The following is a 19,475-nucleotide window of genomic DNA, read 5'->3' as shown; positions in this document are numbered from 1 at the left end:
CTTGATACAGAAAATGAATGGGTTGTTAATCGCATCAACAGGACAGGGTGAGTAAATAAGGATGAAGCTCATAATTAAAGTGCGCTAACTGAATATGCAGATAATGCCTGGATTTTGTTTTGGTGTTCTACTGAAAACAATTATCAACTTCTTCCTCGTCCTTTTCAGTAATTTCAATTATCCGTAGATATTTGTCCTTCAATATGCATTAATTATTAATGCCCAACATTAAGGAAATTATGAACTTGCCTCCCAAGTAAACTGGTGGGGTTTGTTGAGCTGAAAATGGCATCAACGGTGTGGCCGGTAGTGTGGGTGGGTCCTGTAATCTGCTGGGTAAGGTTGAGTGCCTAAAGACTGACGACCAGATGTTGAATGCCCCACTAGGCTGAGTGCTTGGTGGGTAATCAATGTGGGTGCTAGTGAGTCACATAGGGTGAGTGAGTGGGAACCTTTTTGCTCACTCACCACTTCTTTTTCGGTGACAATGGGAACCCTTTTTGGTTAGCTTGGATGGCGTCTGCTTTCCGCCATCTTTTCCAATGGCATCTGTATTTTACTGTTGCAGCACACAGCTCCTTCTATGCAGTGTTGTTTGGGAGCTCCTTGTGCTTGTAGAGGGCTTGAGGGGAAACATAGTATCCCTTTTCTCACTTCTCCTGTTACTTTCTAATTAAAGTGTTTAGTCTATCTGAGTGACTGGTGGCAGTGGATATTGTCCACCGACGTTTGTGATTTTTACACGCAGGCTGCTGTCACAGCTGCTGTAAAGGCCACATAGGTCACCATTGACCAAACATGGTATCTGTCTTCTTTTTTCATCAACTCACGGTGGCTTGCCCTTTCTTCAGCCTTCCTCTGCTAACCTGGGTGGGGGAAGACCTGCTCACTCCTTTGTCTTTAATGGGCTCCCATTGGGAAGCCCACCCAGAGGCATCAGTGTGTCTGGGAGGACACCAAAACTCTTCATGTCTTTGTCCTCCAGTGTGTCTGCTTGGATCCAGTTCTAACTGGGTCCTTGGTTGTCCCATTGGCATAACCACCACCCAAAGTTTGAATGTTTCATGCATGCTGATTGACTGGGTTCCTGTCCACTGGGAAATCCATTCCCAAGAATAAGAAAAGAGAGGACGTCTGCAGAAACTTCCAGCGACCACCAAAGCTGACGGGTGGCTGCTGCTCCTCCTGCCCTGTCTTCTGTGCGACAGGGAAGATTTAGACTGGACGACTTCCTCCCTTGATCTGGTGGACCTAACCAGTCTGAAGACCATCTGCCATTTGAGTCATCTCACAAAGTGCTAAAACGTTCCAGGCCTGCAAAACCTGAATGCCCTTGGACCTCTGGCACTGTTGCTGTGCATTGTCTAGTCAAGCCTGGTTCTGGGTGCAAACTTGTGGGCATCTTCCTGAGCCTATAGAGACTCCATCCTGATTGTAGAAGTCCAATTAGAAGAGTCGAGGACCGAGAGAAGGAAGAAAGCCTGTCAGATGACAACTGTCGCTGCTAGAAAGCCGGTGTCGAGCCTCCACAAGCAAGTGTCACAAATATCATCTGCTGGACATCCCTATGATCTAGTCTGATCGTCTACTCCCGCCAAATGTATTCCTGCGTCCCATCCCCTTTCCTCCAAACTGTATGGGTGTTCTTCGCTAGGGACGGGAGACGGACCCTTTCACCAGAAAAAAAATCTTCTTCCCCTTTAAATTTAGAGGTGCGCAGCGGCGTGGCCCAGGGAGCATGCGCTCCCCTGACTCTGCCCACTGGAGCCACTCACCAGTCCTCTTTTCCGCGTCGACAGGAGCAGACCGCTTTCACCAGCGCTCCTGGGTTTGGCTTCGGCCTTGTAATTCCATGCGCTCTTCCGCAGATACTGTCTTTTGTCCTTAGTCTTTTGTCTTTTGGTTTTAATCAGGTACTCGGTCCGCTTGCGCCACACTCCTCCCTGGTGCTTGTCGATGTCAGCGGGCTTCAGCAGGTGTCCAGCCTGAGAGGGGCTCTTCCCTATGTCCGACCCCCACGCTCTTTGCCTCCGTTGCCTTGGCCCTGATCATGACTGGGAGGGTTGTACCATGTGTGACGCACTTAAACTGAGTGCTCTGAAGAACAGGTTAGCTCGGTGGAGAGGGCTCTTCGAATGATCGCCTCCAGAGGACTTGAAGGACTTTGTCAAGCACAAGTCGAGGCCCAAGGTAGGGCAATCTTTTTTCATTTGCAGCCCGCAAGGGCGACTCCTTTCCCAGGAAACGTGCGAGCGGGAGGGAACGTTCAGGTTCTGAAACCAACGCAGGTACCAAGGCTGCTTATGCTACCGGCCGCTAGGCCGAGGGGTTGCTAGATCATGCCGGTGACGTCGCTGAGGGACCGCAAGATTCTTCTACCGGGTGTCCACCCGAGGGGCTACACCCTAGTACCGGACAAATGTCTGAAGGAGCACCTGTACGCAGCACTGCCGTTGACACAGCTGAGGGCACTACACCTACCAGGCCCCATCCTGAGGTGCAGGATAGGCCTCAAGCTGCACTGCCAAAAGGCCAGGAGGAGGCCAGGCCCAGCGTGGCAAGCACCACGACACAGGCACGTGACATGCAGCCCGACAAAATGGCTGCTCATCCAACGCCACCTCCTTTTTGGGGAGCAGGTAGAAGAACGAGTTTCTAGGTGGGACTGGTCTTTGCCAGGTACATGGCCTACAGCATATCCTTCAGCGTCGCAGGGCAGGTACACCTTGCATGCAGCAAGGCAGAGTATGCCCAGGCCTCAGCAACCTCAAGGCCCGGCTAGTACTCCCGCGGCACCTAATGCCCCTCCGGCCTGTGAGGACAGGTTTTTAAAGTTCCTCACTTTTATGAGGTCCCCTTAGATGGCAGCCATCCTTCGGAATGTGATCAGGGACATGCTGCCTCTAGTTCCGCTGCTAGCTGCCACAGTCATTCCTCCTATGGCTCCAGTGCCTCAGGCCCACGTGCAGCCCCCGCTGCCCAGGCCAGGGCCCATGGTTCCGGCACCCCTGCCTCCTGCAGCCCAGGCAGTTCCACACCAGCCTGCACCCCTCAGCCTTCGGCACCCAGTACTCCTCCACCTGTTCTGGACCAGCAGGACAACCTGGCGGACACCGCTGAGGAGGAGGACCCTGACATGCTGTCTTCGGCCAAGGCATTCCATGAACAGCTTGCAGGTCTGGCCGAATACCAGAGGCTTCCACAACCCGACGTTGAACAATCAGAGGCAGGGGGTACTGGCCGAGGTCCTCACTCTACGCCCTGTGGCTAGAACGCGGATTCCGATGCATAAGGACGTTGTTGCCTTGGCCAAAAAGGGGTGGCTTAAACCCCATTCGGCAGAGCCTACTAATCGGCGCCTCAACACCAAGTACAGGCAATTTGAGGGAGAGCCACTCTTGCTGTCGGCGCACCCTCAACCACACTCCTCGGTGATTGCTGTGGCCAAACTCTACTCCAAGCCGCAGTCTTCCTCGGCTACGTCGTCCTCGGCTCTCCTAGGCAAGGAGGAGAAGATCTTGGAGGCATATGGAAATAAGGTCTATTCAAACGCCTCCATACACTGTCGCTAATCTAATGCAATGCTCGCAGCCTATAATCATAGCCTTTGGCGAGAAATGGCCAACTTCTTTCTAGAGCTTCCGGTGAGAATAAGGCATGTTTCAAGGCAGGGCTGGCAGAAGCAGAAATGGTTACTCAGGACATCCTGGAGTCCACTGTGGCGCATATAGATACCTCGGGCCGTGCCATCTGCACCGCCACAAACATGAGAAGAACAGCCTGGCTACGGGCTACCAAGTTCAATTAAGACGTCCAGGAATGCATATTGGACCTTATATTAAAGGCTGGCAACCTCTTTCATTCCACCACTGAAGAGAAACTTGATAAGAAGAACAGTTCCCAGACTGCAAAATCCTTATCTATACCCACAAAGGCCACGCCCAAGACGTACAGCCAGACTCACTAGCGCTCCAACAAGAGGCGGGCCTTCGGCGGGTTCCAGGGCTTTCAGGAGCGGAGGTCAAGACAACCGGACCGATCTCCCAGTCAGCACCGCCCATGCAATACTGTAACGCTTACCTGGTATCCACAGGGACGTCACTCAGCCTGTTCTGACCTCTTACGACCTCAAACCCTTCCCTGGAGTCTACTCGACTGGAGACTGGGCCGGAAACACAGGATTGGTAGAGTTTAACTCCCTATTGTCTGTGTGCTTGAACCCCTTCTTCCCCGGGGTCCAACCCTTCCCTTTGATCCACAGCTAACCTTGTTTTCTTGGAAAGTGTGCTCTCTATCCTGCTTTCAGCGCAGGGGAACGTTGATTGATGCAGGCTTGTTGCTGCCTAGTTACTTCACTGGCAAGAGTCCGACAGGTAAGTATGATGAGTCTTTTGAACAGTTCTCTAACTTCGTTCCTTTCCTTCCTTTGATGATGGCCGGCATCCGGGGATGGCGACGTGCTGCTGAGATGAGTAGCGCTAAAGGTGAGAGAGCGCTATGCAACCCTTTCGTATTTGTATTGAATGGAGTTATTTTTCGGTGTCTTTTAGGTGCCACAACGTTTTCAGCATGGATGCCAGTTATGAAGAAGAAATGCGGTGAGTAAGTGCGGTATGCAGCGCCTCTAGATGTTTCCACACTAACCTGGAGTGTCTTTTCTCTCTTGCAGATGGATGAGAAGTTCCAGTGACAGAGTTCCCCCAGAGCAGCTTGGATTCAGGTATGCGTTTGAAGCTCGTACAATGAGGTCCATGATTTATGGGGGTGCTGCCATAAATAGCCTGTTTCAGTGGTACACAAGGAAGAATTAAAAGGGCCGTATTGACGAGATTTCTGTGCCTAAAAAGGCCTGATACGCTCCTTATCTGGAGGGTGGGTGTTGCCTGTTTTCTTCCCGAAACCTTAGTCCCCGGCAGAGCGGGCCTTGCGCTCACTGGATGTGGCTCTTGCCTTGAAGTTTTACGTAACACGCACAAACAGTTTTCAGAAGACTTCTAAATTGTTTGTGAACTTTGGTCCTGTGAACCATGGGGACAGCCTTATCCAAGGCTTCCTTTTCAAGGTAGCTCTACGGCTGCATCATGCACTGTCATCGGCTGGCAAACCAGTCTCTGCTGTGCCATCCGAGAGCCCATTCCACCAGAGCGATTGCTGCAACAACAGTGTTCCTTTCTGGTGTGCACCTGCTTGACATCTACAGAGCTGCGACATGGAGGTCCACGCATACCTTCACGAAGTTCTACTGCGTCGACCGGGATTCCAGGGAGGAGTCCAGATTCGGCCAGTCAGTGCTAGGCAACCTGTTCTTTTGAGGTGAGTCTGTTCCAGGAGTAAGTGTTAATTGCTTCTGTTGAGCCTTGCCACCTTCTGTGGTTGTGTAATGTGGTACTGCTGGGTATTCGTTATTCATGAGCATGTGAATCCATGCCAGACCCCATGCTGGAGAAGGTTTAAGTTACTTGCCTGTAACTATTGTTCTCCAGCATGAGTCTGGCATGTATTTGCATGCAACCCCTTTCTTGGTCATACTGCCACTTTACGTGCTTACTTAATCTATAGATGGCTGCCAGAGGTGGGGCTTAGGGAGAGGACTGTCATTGGATGGGGGCAGTATGACTTAGAGGACAGTGATTGGTTTAAATGAGAGATACACTTTTAAAGTGAAAGTTAGTTTTTTCTTTTAGTAAGGATTTCCAGCCTGACGGAATATTCATGAGCATGTGAATCCATGCCAGACCCATTCAGGAGAGCTTAATTTAAACCTTTGCTACTATGGGCTAGGAATGCAGAAGTCACTCTGGATGCAGACAGAGGGCCTATGAGTAGGCAGTGTGTGTTCCCTATTAACAAAAAAGTGGGCAATCCACATAGAAACCAATATTCATTTCATTGGCATTGATTCACAGAGAAAGTAATAAACTTATGGAGAAGGATTTTAATCAGTGCCGTATAGGTCACTAGAGGAAACAACAAAATACAGGTGCACTCTGGTAACTTTGCAGTTGTGGTATATTTAAATTAAGAGAAAAATAATGAACATCAATGTAACAACCAAAGACATGTGACAAGAATTCAAAAAACATACAAAAAGGTTAAAGGTATGTGCAAACAAAAGATGCATATATATTTACAAAATTAGATTCTTAGATCAAGACAAATCACAAGTAGTCAGAAAAAATAGTCAAACTGAAGTAATAATTACAGTCATCTACACAGTAACAGACTTGTGTTTACAGAGTAAATTGAACAAATCCTGTTTGGCAAAAAAGGAATCGGGATATTGTTATATGTAAAGCATACAGGGCTGTAGTCATTTACAGGACTGTAGACCTGTTAGCTATTTAAACAAGTCTTCAAATTTGTTGAGTGCCAACATGTAAAGATACCAAATCTTTTAAGAAGGAATGTCCAGTGCTACTCTGGAGGGTATTTTCGAGATAAATTCCCCCCATGAAGTTGTCGTGCACTGGAAAACACGTTTCGGCTATGCCAATAGTTGGTGGCATCTATATATAGCCTTCCTCAGGGCGAAAAAAACGAGCTGCTGGCTCTATGGGAGAAGGAGGCAAAGAAAAGAGAAAAAGGATACAAATATGTATCAGATAGGGTAAATGAGGGCACCAACACATTGTTGTTTTAAAACCTCCTCCATGGGGAGTGTTTGAAGAGCTAAAAAAAAGAGGGGTGAGTCCACAGATTACTTACCCTGTTGCGGAGGCAGGAGTAAGCACAATGTGTGACTACACACTCGTATGTCCAGAGTCACATATGGTACTTCAACCAAGGGCATGCTCAGGGGTCCACCTCGGCATTCCGAAAGAGCAGATATCTAAAGGCAAAAGTAAATAGGATGCAGACCGGAAAGGCTAGTATTGAGTCAAGTGAATGCTCCTACCCCTGTTAGTATTAGTGAATGCAAATAACAGTGACACCATATGGGAAATGATTGTATGAGTGTATTTCCCTGGCATTGTTTTCAGACTGCTTTTGCACCGTTTCTACTATCCACCAAGATTTTTAAACCATCTCCTTGGTTTTATGGAAGATTTCCTGTAGTACAGAGTTTCTACCGGTGGGTATATATTTGATTGTTGAAAACATGTCGTTTTCATATTTTATTGTAATCAAAGTTGTATATCTATTGTTGCTACATTTGCATACTTTTGTTATTTTGGCACCAGAACTGTGTTTTAAATCTTTCTGTCACAAACTTTTGTAAGAGGCTAAAGGTAAATGTTTGGCCCTGTTTTTTGCTTTAGCTTTTACCAGACATAAACACCATTGTGTCAACTTGGAATTCACTTATAAAACAAGAACAAACGGAACAAGGAGACAAAAAAGGAGACACAAAAGCTATCCCTGCAGTAGAGGAAGTCGGTGAGTTCCTGAAAGTGCATCAACTGTTTGTATAGCATATTTTTTAATCTTTCTGTACCATATTTATATAAATCATTCCAGGTTTAAAAGTGTTAGGAAAGATTTCTCTTTTAGGCAATTTCCCCTCCATATTCTATGGACTGTAAGGGTGTCGAAGAAGGAAGCTGACACTAAGGTGGCATGGTGGTGGTTATAGATTTTTATTTGTGCATTAAAAGGCCCTCCTTATTCCCATCTATCAGGGGTGTCCCTACCTCAAAACTAATACTAAATGGTCTGCCAATGTCTGTCAAATTAAACTTCACCATCCTGTGTCGCAACCTACTCCTATCCCTCACACTCCAACTAAAGGATAATCTTAACAGGAAGTTTCTTCTCCAGGAGAATGTCTCCCTTCTCGTGATGCTCAGACATTGTTTAAATCAATATTCCCTTGAAACAAAAATGCCAGGGTGAATGACTCCCTTCCCCAGGTATTTCTTGGCACAGTTCACAACAAGGCCCGGGGGGAATGACTCCCTTCCCCTGGCGTCTTTAACACTACTCCCAGTTCGGGACCGGGAGAATGATTCCCTTCTTCTGGTGTTTCTTGTGTGAGAAACCTGAGGGTATTCCTCCTCCTGTTCCCTATGGATCCTCTGTGCAGGTGGCCAAAGAAAGGCCATCCCTTTTGGATCCTGACCCTAGGCGGGTGGACAAGCGAGGGAGGATCACCTGGGTGGAGGGTCTTTGGGGACTGGGAGTGAGAGGTCCCTGGGAGAGACATGGTATCGCCCTTTCCTAACACTGACTTACCCGCCCTTCTCTCAACCATCATGGGCTATTTTCATTCATGCCCTATCTTAACCTGCAAGTATTCATCAAGTACTGAGAAGATGAAGAAGCAGCTAGTAGTAATGCACACTTCCTATTATGAACACCACTCTAGTACTGGGATGAAGAAGAGGGGCGTGAAGGCATTAAATACTAAAGGTCAGGCATGTCCCATTGATTGGATTAAGTATAGTCAGGCAAGACAATTCAACAACTCACACCTGAAACCCCTGAATAGGACTCGGTGTATAAAAGAGCATGAGAAGGAGAAGCCGGACGAGAAGCCAACCTGGCATGGTGGAAGGAGACCTGGAGGTCTGAACAGAGCGAGGGAGTCGCATGGTAGTTCCAGGATCGGGAGCCCCCGAGACCGAAGGCGGGCAGCGGTAGCTGGCAAACAGCTGTGAAACAGGAAGGACGTGGTTTGCGTCCTTTTTAGAGCGCCGACGTGTGCAAAGAAGTGGCCGGCAAGTAAGCGGAGCAGAGGCGGACTGCATCCCCCACTACAGAGGAGGTAAGCAGGAAGAGCGATAACCGCCACACTGGAGACACGAGGGACCGGCATATTTCAGGTGACAAAGGAAGACCAGAGTCTTCACGGGATTGCAGGCAAGTGGCAGTCCAAATGAATGTGAATGATAATGAATACCGAACTGAATTGAAACTATTAATAAGTATATTGAACACCGAACTGAATGGACAATTATATTTAAACAAGATCACAGCATATTAAACACTGACAATTAAGTATATTGAACATTGAACTGAATGGAAAGTGCTATTTAAACAAGATCAAGGCATATTGAATACCAGCGGAATATTTGAAGTTAAGCCGTTTTGGTGAATATCAGACTTATGTAAATGACACTGGGGGCAAAACGAAAGCATGTGCAATATTGAACAATCACTTAAGTATTCTAACAGACAGCGTGAGAAAGACACATACGTCTGTGGTAAAGCCAAAGAGCAACGCAGAAGAGTGTTACAATAACCAAAGTGTGAGAAGTCAGAGGCAAAAGATCCTGAGAAGGGGTCAAACCAGGTTAAGGCTGTGTGACCTGTGGTGGGTGGACTGTGTGGCCTGACAACCGCGCCTAGACCAGTGTGTACCCCACTGTGAAGATCATTGACCTCTTGAATCAAGTCAAGGAGAAGCTTGGGGTTCCTGGTTGATTGACCTGTAGTGGGTGGACCATGTGGTCCGACAACTGCGCCTAGACCAGAGAGCCATGAATAAGAACAATCAAAGGACATTGGAAATGTTTTTTAAGCAACTGTGAAACAATTCTTAAAGAAAGTGAGAAGGTTAGTCAAGTAGACCTATTGGTGTATTATCAGTATAAGTGCTGCAGTGAAATCTTGGGGAAGGGAACTTTGAGAGTTGAAAGAACGGAGAAAACCTGTTGGGGAAGGGAACCTCAAGACCTCCTTATTTTTGTGAACTATACAGAAAATGGGGGGGAATCCTGAGAGTTGAAAGAACTGAGAAGCCCTGTTGGGGAAGGGAACCTCAAGACCTCCTTTTTGTGTGAACTATACTGCACTGAACATTGTGACGGGACCCCAAGAAGAAGTCTGAGCTAAGAATGGCTGAGACTTTACTTTTGAAAACTATTCTGTTGGCTAAAACACCCACACCACGTTTTTTCTGGATGTGAGGAGAAGCATAGGTTTTTTGACAGAGACGTTTCTATTTGGATTTACAGACACAGACTTCCCTTAGTTTCATTTAGGCAGGCAGGAGAAATCCTTACCTTAGTTATAGGACAAGTTAGGCCTTACGCCAGCCTGACATTTGAAATAAAACATTATTTGAAACTTGAAATATGTGGTCTGTTTTAACTCTTGATACCATGCCTATCTCATATACGGCGTCAGGGATGGGATGCAGCTCAACTGATACAGATTGGGGGACCCTGAAATATGAAAGGCTAAATGACAGAGCAGTAAGTCGCACGGTATCCAAAAAGGGCTCCATCAGATTTAATAGTAGTGGTAGTAGGGATGAAATAATTCTCCCAGGAAAAAGGAGATTGATACCTACTAGCCTAATATTCCACCCCGCAGAGTCCAAAAGAGGGGGTCATGGAGAATTGAATGCCATCCAGACTTGGCCATGGCCCAAAGAAAAGATCCCTTTCGAACTAAAGATTTTTCGCAAGTGGAAAGAAACACACAATGTGTGCAATCATTGTCTCCCTCGAGACCACTCAGAAACTCAGTGTAGTGCATGCAGACTCTTTGTCCAAAAACCCTTAAAGATCGACCCACGAAATGGTAGGCAGCCTACGCCATGCAGGATGAGGCTCTTCGGACTACCCTGCCAGCATGGAGGAGTCTGATGAAGATCAGGGCAGCATCAGCGCCTTGGGTGACACCGAACACAAAAGGCAGGAGTCGCGGGACTCCCGCATACTCGTCCCCAGCTCTGAAGGGCATGCATCACACACTGCTTTGGGGACAACCCATGGCGACAGGAGCACACACAAACATAAAGATGGTGGCACACATAAACAAATTAAGCACATTGTTACCTCCAGCCGCAGATCAGTGAAAATGCTGAAAAGTGGACATACAGTACTTAAATGCACTACTGCTGGAAGTGACTTGGCGCATCGAAAGTCCTCTGCGTACCGTTTCGACACACGACTCAAGAAATAACCTCCGAGCGCAAGTGCTACCGTTTCTAAAACGTCGACTATTTCGTCTTCTCGGGCACACACTCCGAAACAGATATACAAACAGTCGGCTGCACACAATACTACACAAACAACGGCCAAAAACTACAGAATCTGCTTCTAAAAGTTCACAGTGCACCAAAAGTACGTCCACATTGTCACAGGCTTTGAATAGTGAATCCTATACTGTTAATCCTGAAGAAATAGTGTTCCCATTACAGGAAACTCTGTCTACAGGTACTTGAACTGAAGAGCGCTTTGAATCAATAATGCATAAAGTGTCCTCATTCGTTGATTTTTATTTTAGAGAGACTCCCATTAAACAAAAATATTTATTGATGGGGAAGGAGAATTGTTGAGCCACAAACCACTGCAGGTAAGTTGTATGAAAGGTTTATTGAATATCCATGGATCATATATGACACATAGGTAAAGACCCCCAACCAGCTCTGCAGCCCTCAACCAACCGCTGTTGCTCAAACAATAACAACACTGAGGATTCCATGCTCTGGAACCATCTGACCTCACGCCTGACAGCAGAAGGAGATTAACTCAAAGGAATGTTTATACTCACATTGTGCATGAAATCAAGAGCATACATAGAACACGCCCCCTCCCTTATCTAAAACAAAAACAATTTTTAATGTTATTAGCTGTTTTAACTTAACTGCAAAGACAATGAAACATGGAAAATGTAGTCATAAAAAACAAAAAGAAAAAAAAAATAATAAGAAGGTAAATACATTGAATTAATGACCCGTGTGTCCAATAGGCAACACTTCATAGGTATCTAATCCACTTCTAAACTTTGACACTGGTTCTTCATTTTAGCAATCCTGGACATATTCCAAACTTGTCCACTTTCTAGTCTCACAGCATTTTCAAAAACTTGGGCAACTCTAACAGGATCCGAATAAAGAGGCTCACCCTTTTTTTTTAATTACAGCCTTCATCCTGATAAGATCACCCACCTCAACTACCAATCTTTTTCTAGGAAACTTCTCATTGGTCTTCTTGACCCATTTATCCTTTCGAACATCCATTCTCTTCCTTACATCATCCACCACATTGTCTCCAGCTTGGTTGGGCAGGGCGAGAGAAATGGACTATCGGGTATTACCTTTACGACCTCCCCATCAACTCAAAAGGGCTAACGCCCATCTCAACAGACGGTGCCATTCGCAATGCATATAGGCGTTCTTTCACAGCAACTTTCCTATCCATGCCACATGCACTTGCCCCTCTGATTACTTCCATAATGCATCTATTTACTCTCTCAATCATACCATTCCCTTGCGGATAATATAGCGCAGCCCTTTTGTGCTTTATCCCACACTTAGTCAAATATTCTTGAAATAATCCCCCAGTAAACTGTGGACCATTATCTGTTAGAATACTTCTTGGCAGGCCTTCTCTCTTAAACAATTCTTCTAAAAATCTCACAATATTCTGACATGTTAATACCCTCAATAATTTAAACTCCGTCCATCTCGAAAATGCATCTACTAATGCAAGTATGAATCTTCCTCGCCCTCTAACCATATCAACCGGACCTAATACATTGATGGCCAGATCCTGCCATACCCCTTTGGGTGCACATACTTTCTTCACAGGCTGGGCCACAGCTAACACATTTTTTCCTGATTTGATACAATCAGCACATTCTCCAACTTTTCTTTCAATTTCTCGATCAAGACCTGGCCACCAATAGTCAGCTTTTTTAACTCTTTAGTTTTATACACTCCAATATGACCTTGATGGGCAATTTTTATCAATCTCTCCCTTAAACAACCTGGAACAACCAATTTGTCCCACCTGTACAACAACCCAACTTTCACTGATAACACAAACCTCACCTCCCCTAATGATCTCTCTTCGCCAGATAACAGCCTCTTCTCTGGCCATTCCTCTCTGACAAAACACATAATGCGCTTCCACATTTCCTCCGACTCCAATACATGAAGCCATTCCTGTCTCTGTACGACGCCTTCTACAGTTGCAAAAACCATATTCCCTACCTCCAGAAACTTGTCATACACGTCAACATTATCTTCCTCTATTCTTACTCTAGACGCATGATCAACCTGTACATTTTCTTTGCCTGATACTACCTCTATGACAAATTTATGACATTGTAGCCTGGTTACCCAGCAGCCAACTCTCCTCGAAACCTTATCAAGGCCCTTACTTTCAAAAATCTCCTTGAGAGGTTTATGATAGGTTCTCAGGATAAATTCCTGTCCCCACACAAAATTTCTGAGCTTCTCTAAGCCCCAATGACATGCCAAGGCTTCCTTTTCCAAAACTGCATAATTGAGTTCAGCGCCTTTCAACATGCGAGAGGCATGCATTACAACTGCTTCGACACCATCCATTCCTAATTGGGACATCATACAGCAATGCCCATATTACTTGCATCTACAGAGATAATGGTTTTCTTTCTGGTATCATACATGGCTAAAGGTTTTACCATGTCAATCTTCAATTTAATTTCATTAAATTCCCTCTCGCACTCTTTTGTCCCACTCAAACTCTGCTCCCTTTTTCAACAATGCCCTTAATCTAGTCACACTATCAGCATATTTTTCTAAAAAGCGATGATAAAATTAAATTGTGCCCAGAAATTATCTCAATTCTGCTTTATTTTTCGGCGGCTACATCCTCACTATTCCATCCACCAAGTCTCTTTTTGGCCTTACCCCATCTTCTGATATTTCATGACCCAGGTATTCTACTACTCTGGTCAAGAACACACATTTCTCACCTTGCAACTTTATACCTCTTCCTTTGAAAATCTCCAACACCACTTCAACCTTTTTTTTTTTTAATTCCTCCTCGCTCTTCCCACATATCAATACATCGTCTTGAAAATACCACACACCACATATATCTTTAAGAAGCTTATCCATAACTTTTTGAAAAACAGATGAAGCTGATATCAAACCAAATGGCATGCAACAAAATTGATAGATGCCTTCGTAAGTGATAAAAGCTGTAAGCTTGCGAGGCTCATCATCCAAATGTATCTGTTAATATGCACTTGCCATATCTAGTTTAGCAAAGAACTTTGCATTTCCAATACAAATTAATAGTTCTCCCATATTTGGAAGAGGGTGTCGATCAGCTATCTCACACAGATTCAGTTCCCTTAGGTCAACACAAACTCTCAAATCGCCATTTCCTTTCTTCACCACTACCACTGGGGAAATCCACTCCACAGCTTTAGCAGGCTCAATAATGCCTTCCTTTTCTAACCTTTTTAATTCCTCACGCACTGCATTACGCATTGACATAGGCAAAGGTCTGAGTTTTGCCGCAACCGGCACACTTCCCTCTTTCACAACAATTTTATGCAAGATCCCTTCAATGGGCCCTCAGGACACAGTGGTCCCAATTCTCAGGCGAGATGTCGGATTGCCTTCAGATTCCGCTCAAGGTCTCGCGTGATCGTCTGTGGTGGGCCAGCGAAGGGAATCTGATGAAGGGAGAGCTGTTTTGGCAACCGTGGCCGGAGGTGACGGATGCTTCCCTCACAGGATGGGGGGTCACACCAACGAGCTGACCGCCAGCGGTCGTTGGTCTCTGTCAGAGTCCAAACTTCACATAAATGTTTTCGAGCTTAGAGCCATCTGGCTAGCCCTGAAGGCTTTTCTGCCATTTGTGCGCGGGAAGAGTGTCCTGATCATGATGGACAACACAGTGGCCATGCATTACCTCAACAAAAAGGGGGGTGTAGGGTCTCTCCCGCTGTGCAGGGAGGCGATGCAGCTCTGGTTCTGGGCAATACAGCAGGGAATCTCACTCTCAGCAGTTCATCTGGATGGAAAGGAGAATGCGGCGGCGGATGCTCTGAGCAGGCAGAGCACAGTCTCCCACGAGTGGGAGTTGGCTCGGGAAGTCCTTCTGGAGATGTTCACCCTTTGGGGAACCCCTGATGTGGATCAGTTCGCGACCGGTTGTTATGGAGAATTCTCTTATAAGGCTAATTTCCCAAACCTAGTGAGTCCCCCAGCAGCTTTGCTGGATTTGTTTTTTTTTCTTTTTCTCCTGCTAAGAATGAGACTCTTTACCTCCCACTCTTAGACATGATTTGAGGTATGTCTTTGACTTTGTATGTGCTTATGAGCTATGGGGTTTCTTTCTCCATAGGGTATCCTCTGTTTTTGTGTATGTGTTACACAGCACCCTCAGTGCAGTCACACAGGGGTGTCATAGTGACCCCCAAACATAGACTCCATACCCTGGGACTGACTACTGTCTCCCAGGGCATGTAAAGTCACCATTGACTTTACTAGTCCTAAATTGTGAACAGAACCAGTACAAACCATCATATTGTGGAAGTACTGGAAGTGGTTAATTATATTGCCCCAGGGTCTGTTTTCAAGGGGGCACTGTCCAGTCCCCCCTTGTCGAGTTTCTGGCTGTTGGCAGTGGTTACCACGCAAAATATTCCCCCGGAATATTCTCTATGGGATTTTCCCATTGATTTTAAACACACCACTTTTTGGTGCAATGTTAAAGATACCGCTGGTTTATTTATTTAATATTAAATCAACGGTTGGGTCTTTTTGCCAGAACTCTTTTCTAAAATGGTGTTTGTGTCCGTCTCTGTAACTCTAACCACGGTCGAGTCCTTTGTTCCACTTTTTGGCGGGCTTCTCCACAGAAGCCCTCCAAATGGTGCCACTCTGTCTGGGTTCCACAGGATGTGTGGGGAGGGCAATTGGCACCCTGGACTGCGTTGCCTTAGCAACTCAAGTCACACTCTATTCTGATTGGCCCAGTGGAGAGCCGCCCGGCTCACGACCTAGCATGTGTGAGTGACAGCTAGGCTGTCGAATGGGGTTTTTTCTGCATAAAATTAGGGCCTTTGGGAAAGGAACTGCAGAAGTCGCCACAGGACCTAAGAATCCAAAGAGGGAAGAAGCTGAGCCATCTGCAACGACGACACCACCGGTGGAGTCCTGCTGCAACGACCTCACCACTTTCCCGACGACAAGAGAAGATCTTCTGCTGAACGAGTCTTCTTCCTCTGAGCTGGTGGGACCAACCAGTTCACCCCTTTTGCCTTCCAAAGACGTCTCTTGGTCGAATCGCCCGTGCCAAGCACCCCAGCAGCCGGATAGCCAAGCTTCACCACTTTGACCGTGCATAAAAGGAACGCACCTTTTACTGACTAACTCCGCGGCTGCTTTCATCCCTGTGCAGTGCAACGACTCCACGTTTCCACCTCGACGAGATCCTCTCTTCCCCTGGTCGAAACAACGAACTGCAACCACTGCCAGGAACAGCTGCCACCAGTGGAGCTTCCTCTCACCTTTAAGGTACTGTGTCCTGCCTGGCCTCCCTTTCTTCAGTTTGCCCAAGGTTTGCCCTTAAATCCTTGGCTTTCCAACTGGGTTGGCCCCAGACCTTCTAACATTAACTTCTTGAATCGCCCCAACCTCTTTTGAACATTCTGCAAAGACTTTTAGTTCATTTTAAACCGTGTGATCATGGGATCAGTTCGCTTTGCTCCATTTAAAGTGGGCCTGGCCTATGGCTCTACAGTGTATACTGCCTTTATTCCCTTGCTGAGAACTCCTAAAAGTGTTGGGACTTGTTTTATTTCTATGCTCTGCCTTTTTCTCTCCCTTTAACTGAACTATTGGAGTGCCATCAGGTTACGCGCTCACATCTGTTTTAACAAATTGTGATGTTTTAACTCTGACTTGTCTGATAGTTATCAAGGGACGTGTTTATACTTCACCTGACAGTGTTTTAACTTGCTTTTGATTTAGAGTGCTAGTATATTGCCTAAAGTGTGTTTTAAATAAATAATTCTATACTTTTTATACAAAGCTCTGGTCAGTGTTTGCTCTACTGTGATTTTAGCCCTATTGTGTATACTCTATATACTGCCCTACTCTTTTTGAGAGAAGTCAGACTGCTCAGTCACAGCTACCAGGTAAATCTGGGTGGTGCAGACTGCTAGCAATTGGGTTTACTACTTACTCCTGTAGTCTTAATCTTTTTGCAGTGTTCCCCAAGGGAACTGCACATGATTCTGCCAAACAACGGTGTCAACCGGATGTGCGAGACATATTGCTCAAGGGAATTTCCTGCGAGAGGAGCTTCAGGGGGCACGTTCGTTGTGATTTGGTCATTCCCACTTCTGTACGTGTTTCCTCTGGTCCCCGTCATTTCTCAAGTTCTAAGGAGGTTGCAGAGGTTCGGGTCCCACATGATCCTAAATGCTCCGGATTGGGCCAGGAATTTGTGGTACCCGGACCTTCTAGAAATGTCTATCTGTCAATCATGCCGTCTTGCCCTCAGAGAGGATCTTGTCTCATGCGAGGGGCGGGGTTGGGTTCTCCATCCAGAGGTCAAAACTCTCAACCTTCACTCTTGGTTTCTGAAATGTTGAGATATAAGGATTGGGACCTCCCGGATGATGTGATGGAGGTGTTGCTTTCGGCCAGGTGTCCGGCAACCAACTCCCTGTACCGTTGGCGTACGTTTTGCGACTGGTGCAGAGGACACAATGTCGATCCTTTTCAGTGTACCATTTCGATGGTTCGTTCTTTCTTGCTTTCTTTGGCCCATAAGGGTCTTGCAGTGGGTACCATTAAAGGTTACCTGGCAGAGCTGTCTATTTTCAAGCAATCGTCTGTAGAATGTTCTTATTTTAAGATTCCTTTGAATACCCAGTTTCTAAAAGGGCTCACAAATGTGTTCCCGTCGTCCCCTTTTCAGGTGCGGATACACTGGACACTGATTGGGCCAGGCTGTTACCAATCAGACCTTGTCCAGGTGGATTATCCTCACCATTGCTGAATGTTACAGATTGGCTGGCAAAGACCCTCCTGAGGGTTTGCAAGCTCACTCCACCAGGGGCGTGTCTTCGCCCACAGCCCTACAACTGGGAGTTCCTGTTAAAAATATTTGTGATGCTGCAACGTGGTCTTCCATCCACACCTTTGTCAAGCATTACTCCCTGGATACTTTCCATGGTCAAGATATGGCCTTTGGTAAAGCAGTGCTCTATTCTGCCATCTGATTGGGTATATCCAAATTCTTCTCCCTCCTCTGTTCACGGATACCTCTTTGGGAGTCTGTCAAAGATGTGGAATACACTGGAGGACACAATCCATTCGAGGAACAAGTTACTTACCAACTGGTAACGTTCTTTCGATTGGATGTCCCTCCAATGTATTCCACATCGCCCTCCCAGCCTACCCCTCTGAAGAATTTCCCATGCTATTGCAGCTTAAGTTCCCACAAGTCTATGAGCAGTCACAGAGGCTTGGTGTGCGGTTATGGCACACGTTGTGGAGGGAAAAAACATGAACTGAGGCAACGGCAGTGTGCATCCTACTTATAACATCCAATGACCTCACCCTAGACTGAGGCCTTCGAGGGACATCGACCCGACACCAAAGACGCAGAACTCTCTGCCGAAAAATCTCCGAAGCAGCACAGCTGTGGACATTACATGTCAAAGATGTGGAATATGTTGGAGGAACATCCAGTCGAAAGAACGTTACCGTTGGTAAGTAACTTGTTCTTCTATGTTTACCTCATTTATATAGTTTATTAAAATGATAATATAAATAAAAAATATTCACAGGTTGTGTTCAACAAAGTAACAATAATCCATAACCCACTCTTGCAGTGCTTTCTCAATTTCATGACATACAAAAAGAAGAGATTTTGTTCAAATTCATATGACTCTGTCATGAGTCTAAAAGTCCATTTTTGTCAATATCGACATAAGTGTATTTTTTCTGATATATCATCTTGTCTCTTGTGCTATGACGCGTTTCGGGCATCTACGCCCTTCATCAGGTATGGACAAGTTTTTTAGATTTCTGTGAATTCAAAATGAAAGTATATATTTTACTTTATTGTACCTTTACATTCTTTGTGTTACATGTTCTGTACATTCTAAAATTAAGACTCTAATCTGTAGATCTGAAGGATCAAGAGATCTTGCTTCCTTCTGATACTCAATTCCAGTTGTCTGGTGAATTCTCACATTTTAACAATCCAATCTGTAAGTGAGTCACGGTTGCTAGCGTAAGTATGTTTGTCACTGGAGGGCTAGAATTGGGATCCGTCAAGTGTAGCGCTGTGTCCCAATTCCAAGCCCACATTTTAAATAGTACACATGTTCTTTGCTTTTGGTCATATTTGTGCTCACCTCCACAGTAAAATACGTGATTTGAATTCTACTGGTCGTTGTTTCTGATCAGTCTATCCCCTAGTGTGGGGCGGTGAAGTTGAGAGATCCTTGTTTCTTTTTTTCAAAAACTTGAAGCCAACATGACTGGTTCCTGCGGGGGATAAGTCACTATTAGTCCTGCGTGGGTTCTCTCTCTCCCTCCCCCGACCCCTTTTATTTTTTCTTGCTTGCAGACATTCAAAGATGTATTGAATCCATTACATCTGATCTCGCCACCTCTATTGTGTTTGTTCTGGTGTTCCGATGTTTAATACTGCACGAGTTTAAGCCGTGCTGAGCTTGTATCTTTTTCACCGCTTTTTCTAAATAAATAATCCTTATGATGGCCAAGTCTCTGAAACAGTATTGATTTTTGTACCTCTATTTTCATGTGCAACCTGCGT

General features: G+C 45.8%; 1 protein-coding gene across 1 annotated transcript in view; it reads left to right on the top strand.

Moving 5' to 3' along the window:
• The window catches only part of URB1 (URB1 ribosome biogenesis homolog), a 2,274,827-nt gene that overhangs the window by 611,783 nt on the left and 1,643,569 nt on the right, over positions 1 to 19,475 (top strand). The window contains exon 12 of the mRNA XM_069636341.1: positions 7,260 to 7,377. Coding sequence (XP_069492442.1) covers positions 7,260 to 7,377 — 118 coding nt within the window. The remainder of the gene's footprint in view (positions 1 to 7,259; positions 7,378 to 19,475) is intronic.

The sequence above is a fragment of the Ambystoma mexicanum genome, chromosome 7p, assembly GCF_040938575.1.
Source record: "Ambystoma mexicanum isolate Mex_15411 chromosome 7p, UKY_AmexF1_1, whole genome shotgun sequence".
Taxonomy (NCBI): domain Eukaryota; kingdom Metazoa; phylum Chordata; class Amphibia; order Caudata; family Ambystomatidae; genus Ambystoma; species Ambystoma mexicanum.
The sequence above is the reverse complement of the archived record's forward strand: the minus strand, read 5'-3'. Positions and strand labels throughout refer to the sequence as shown.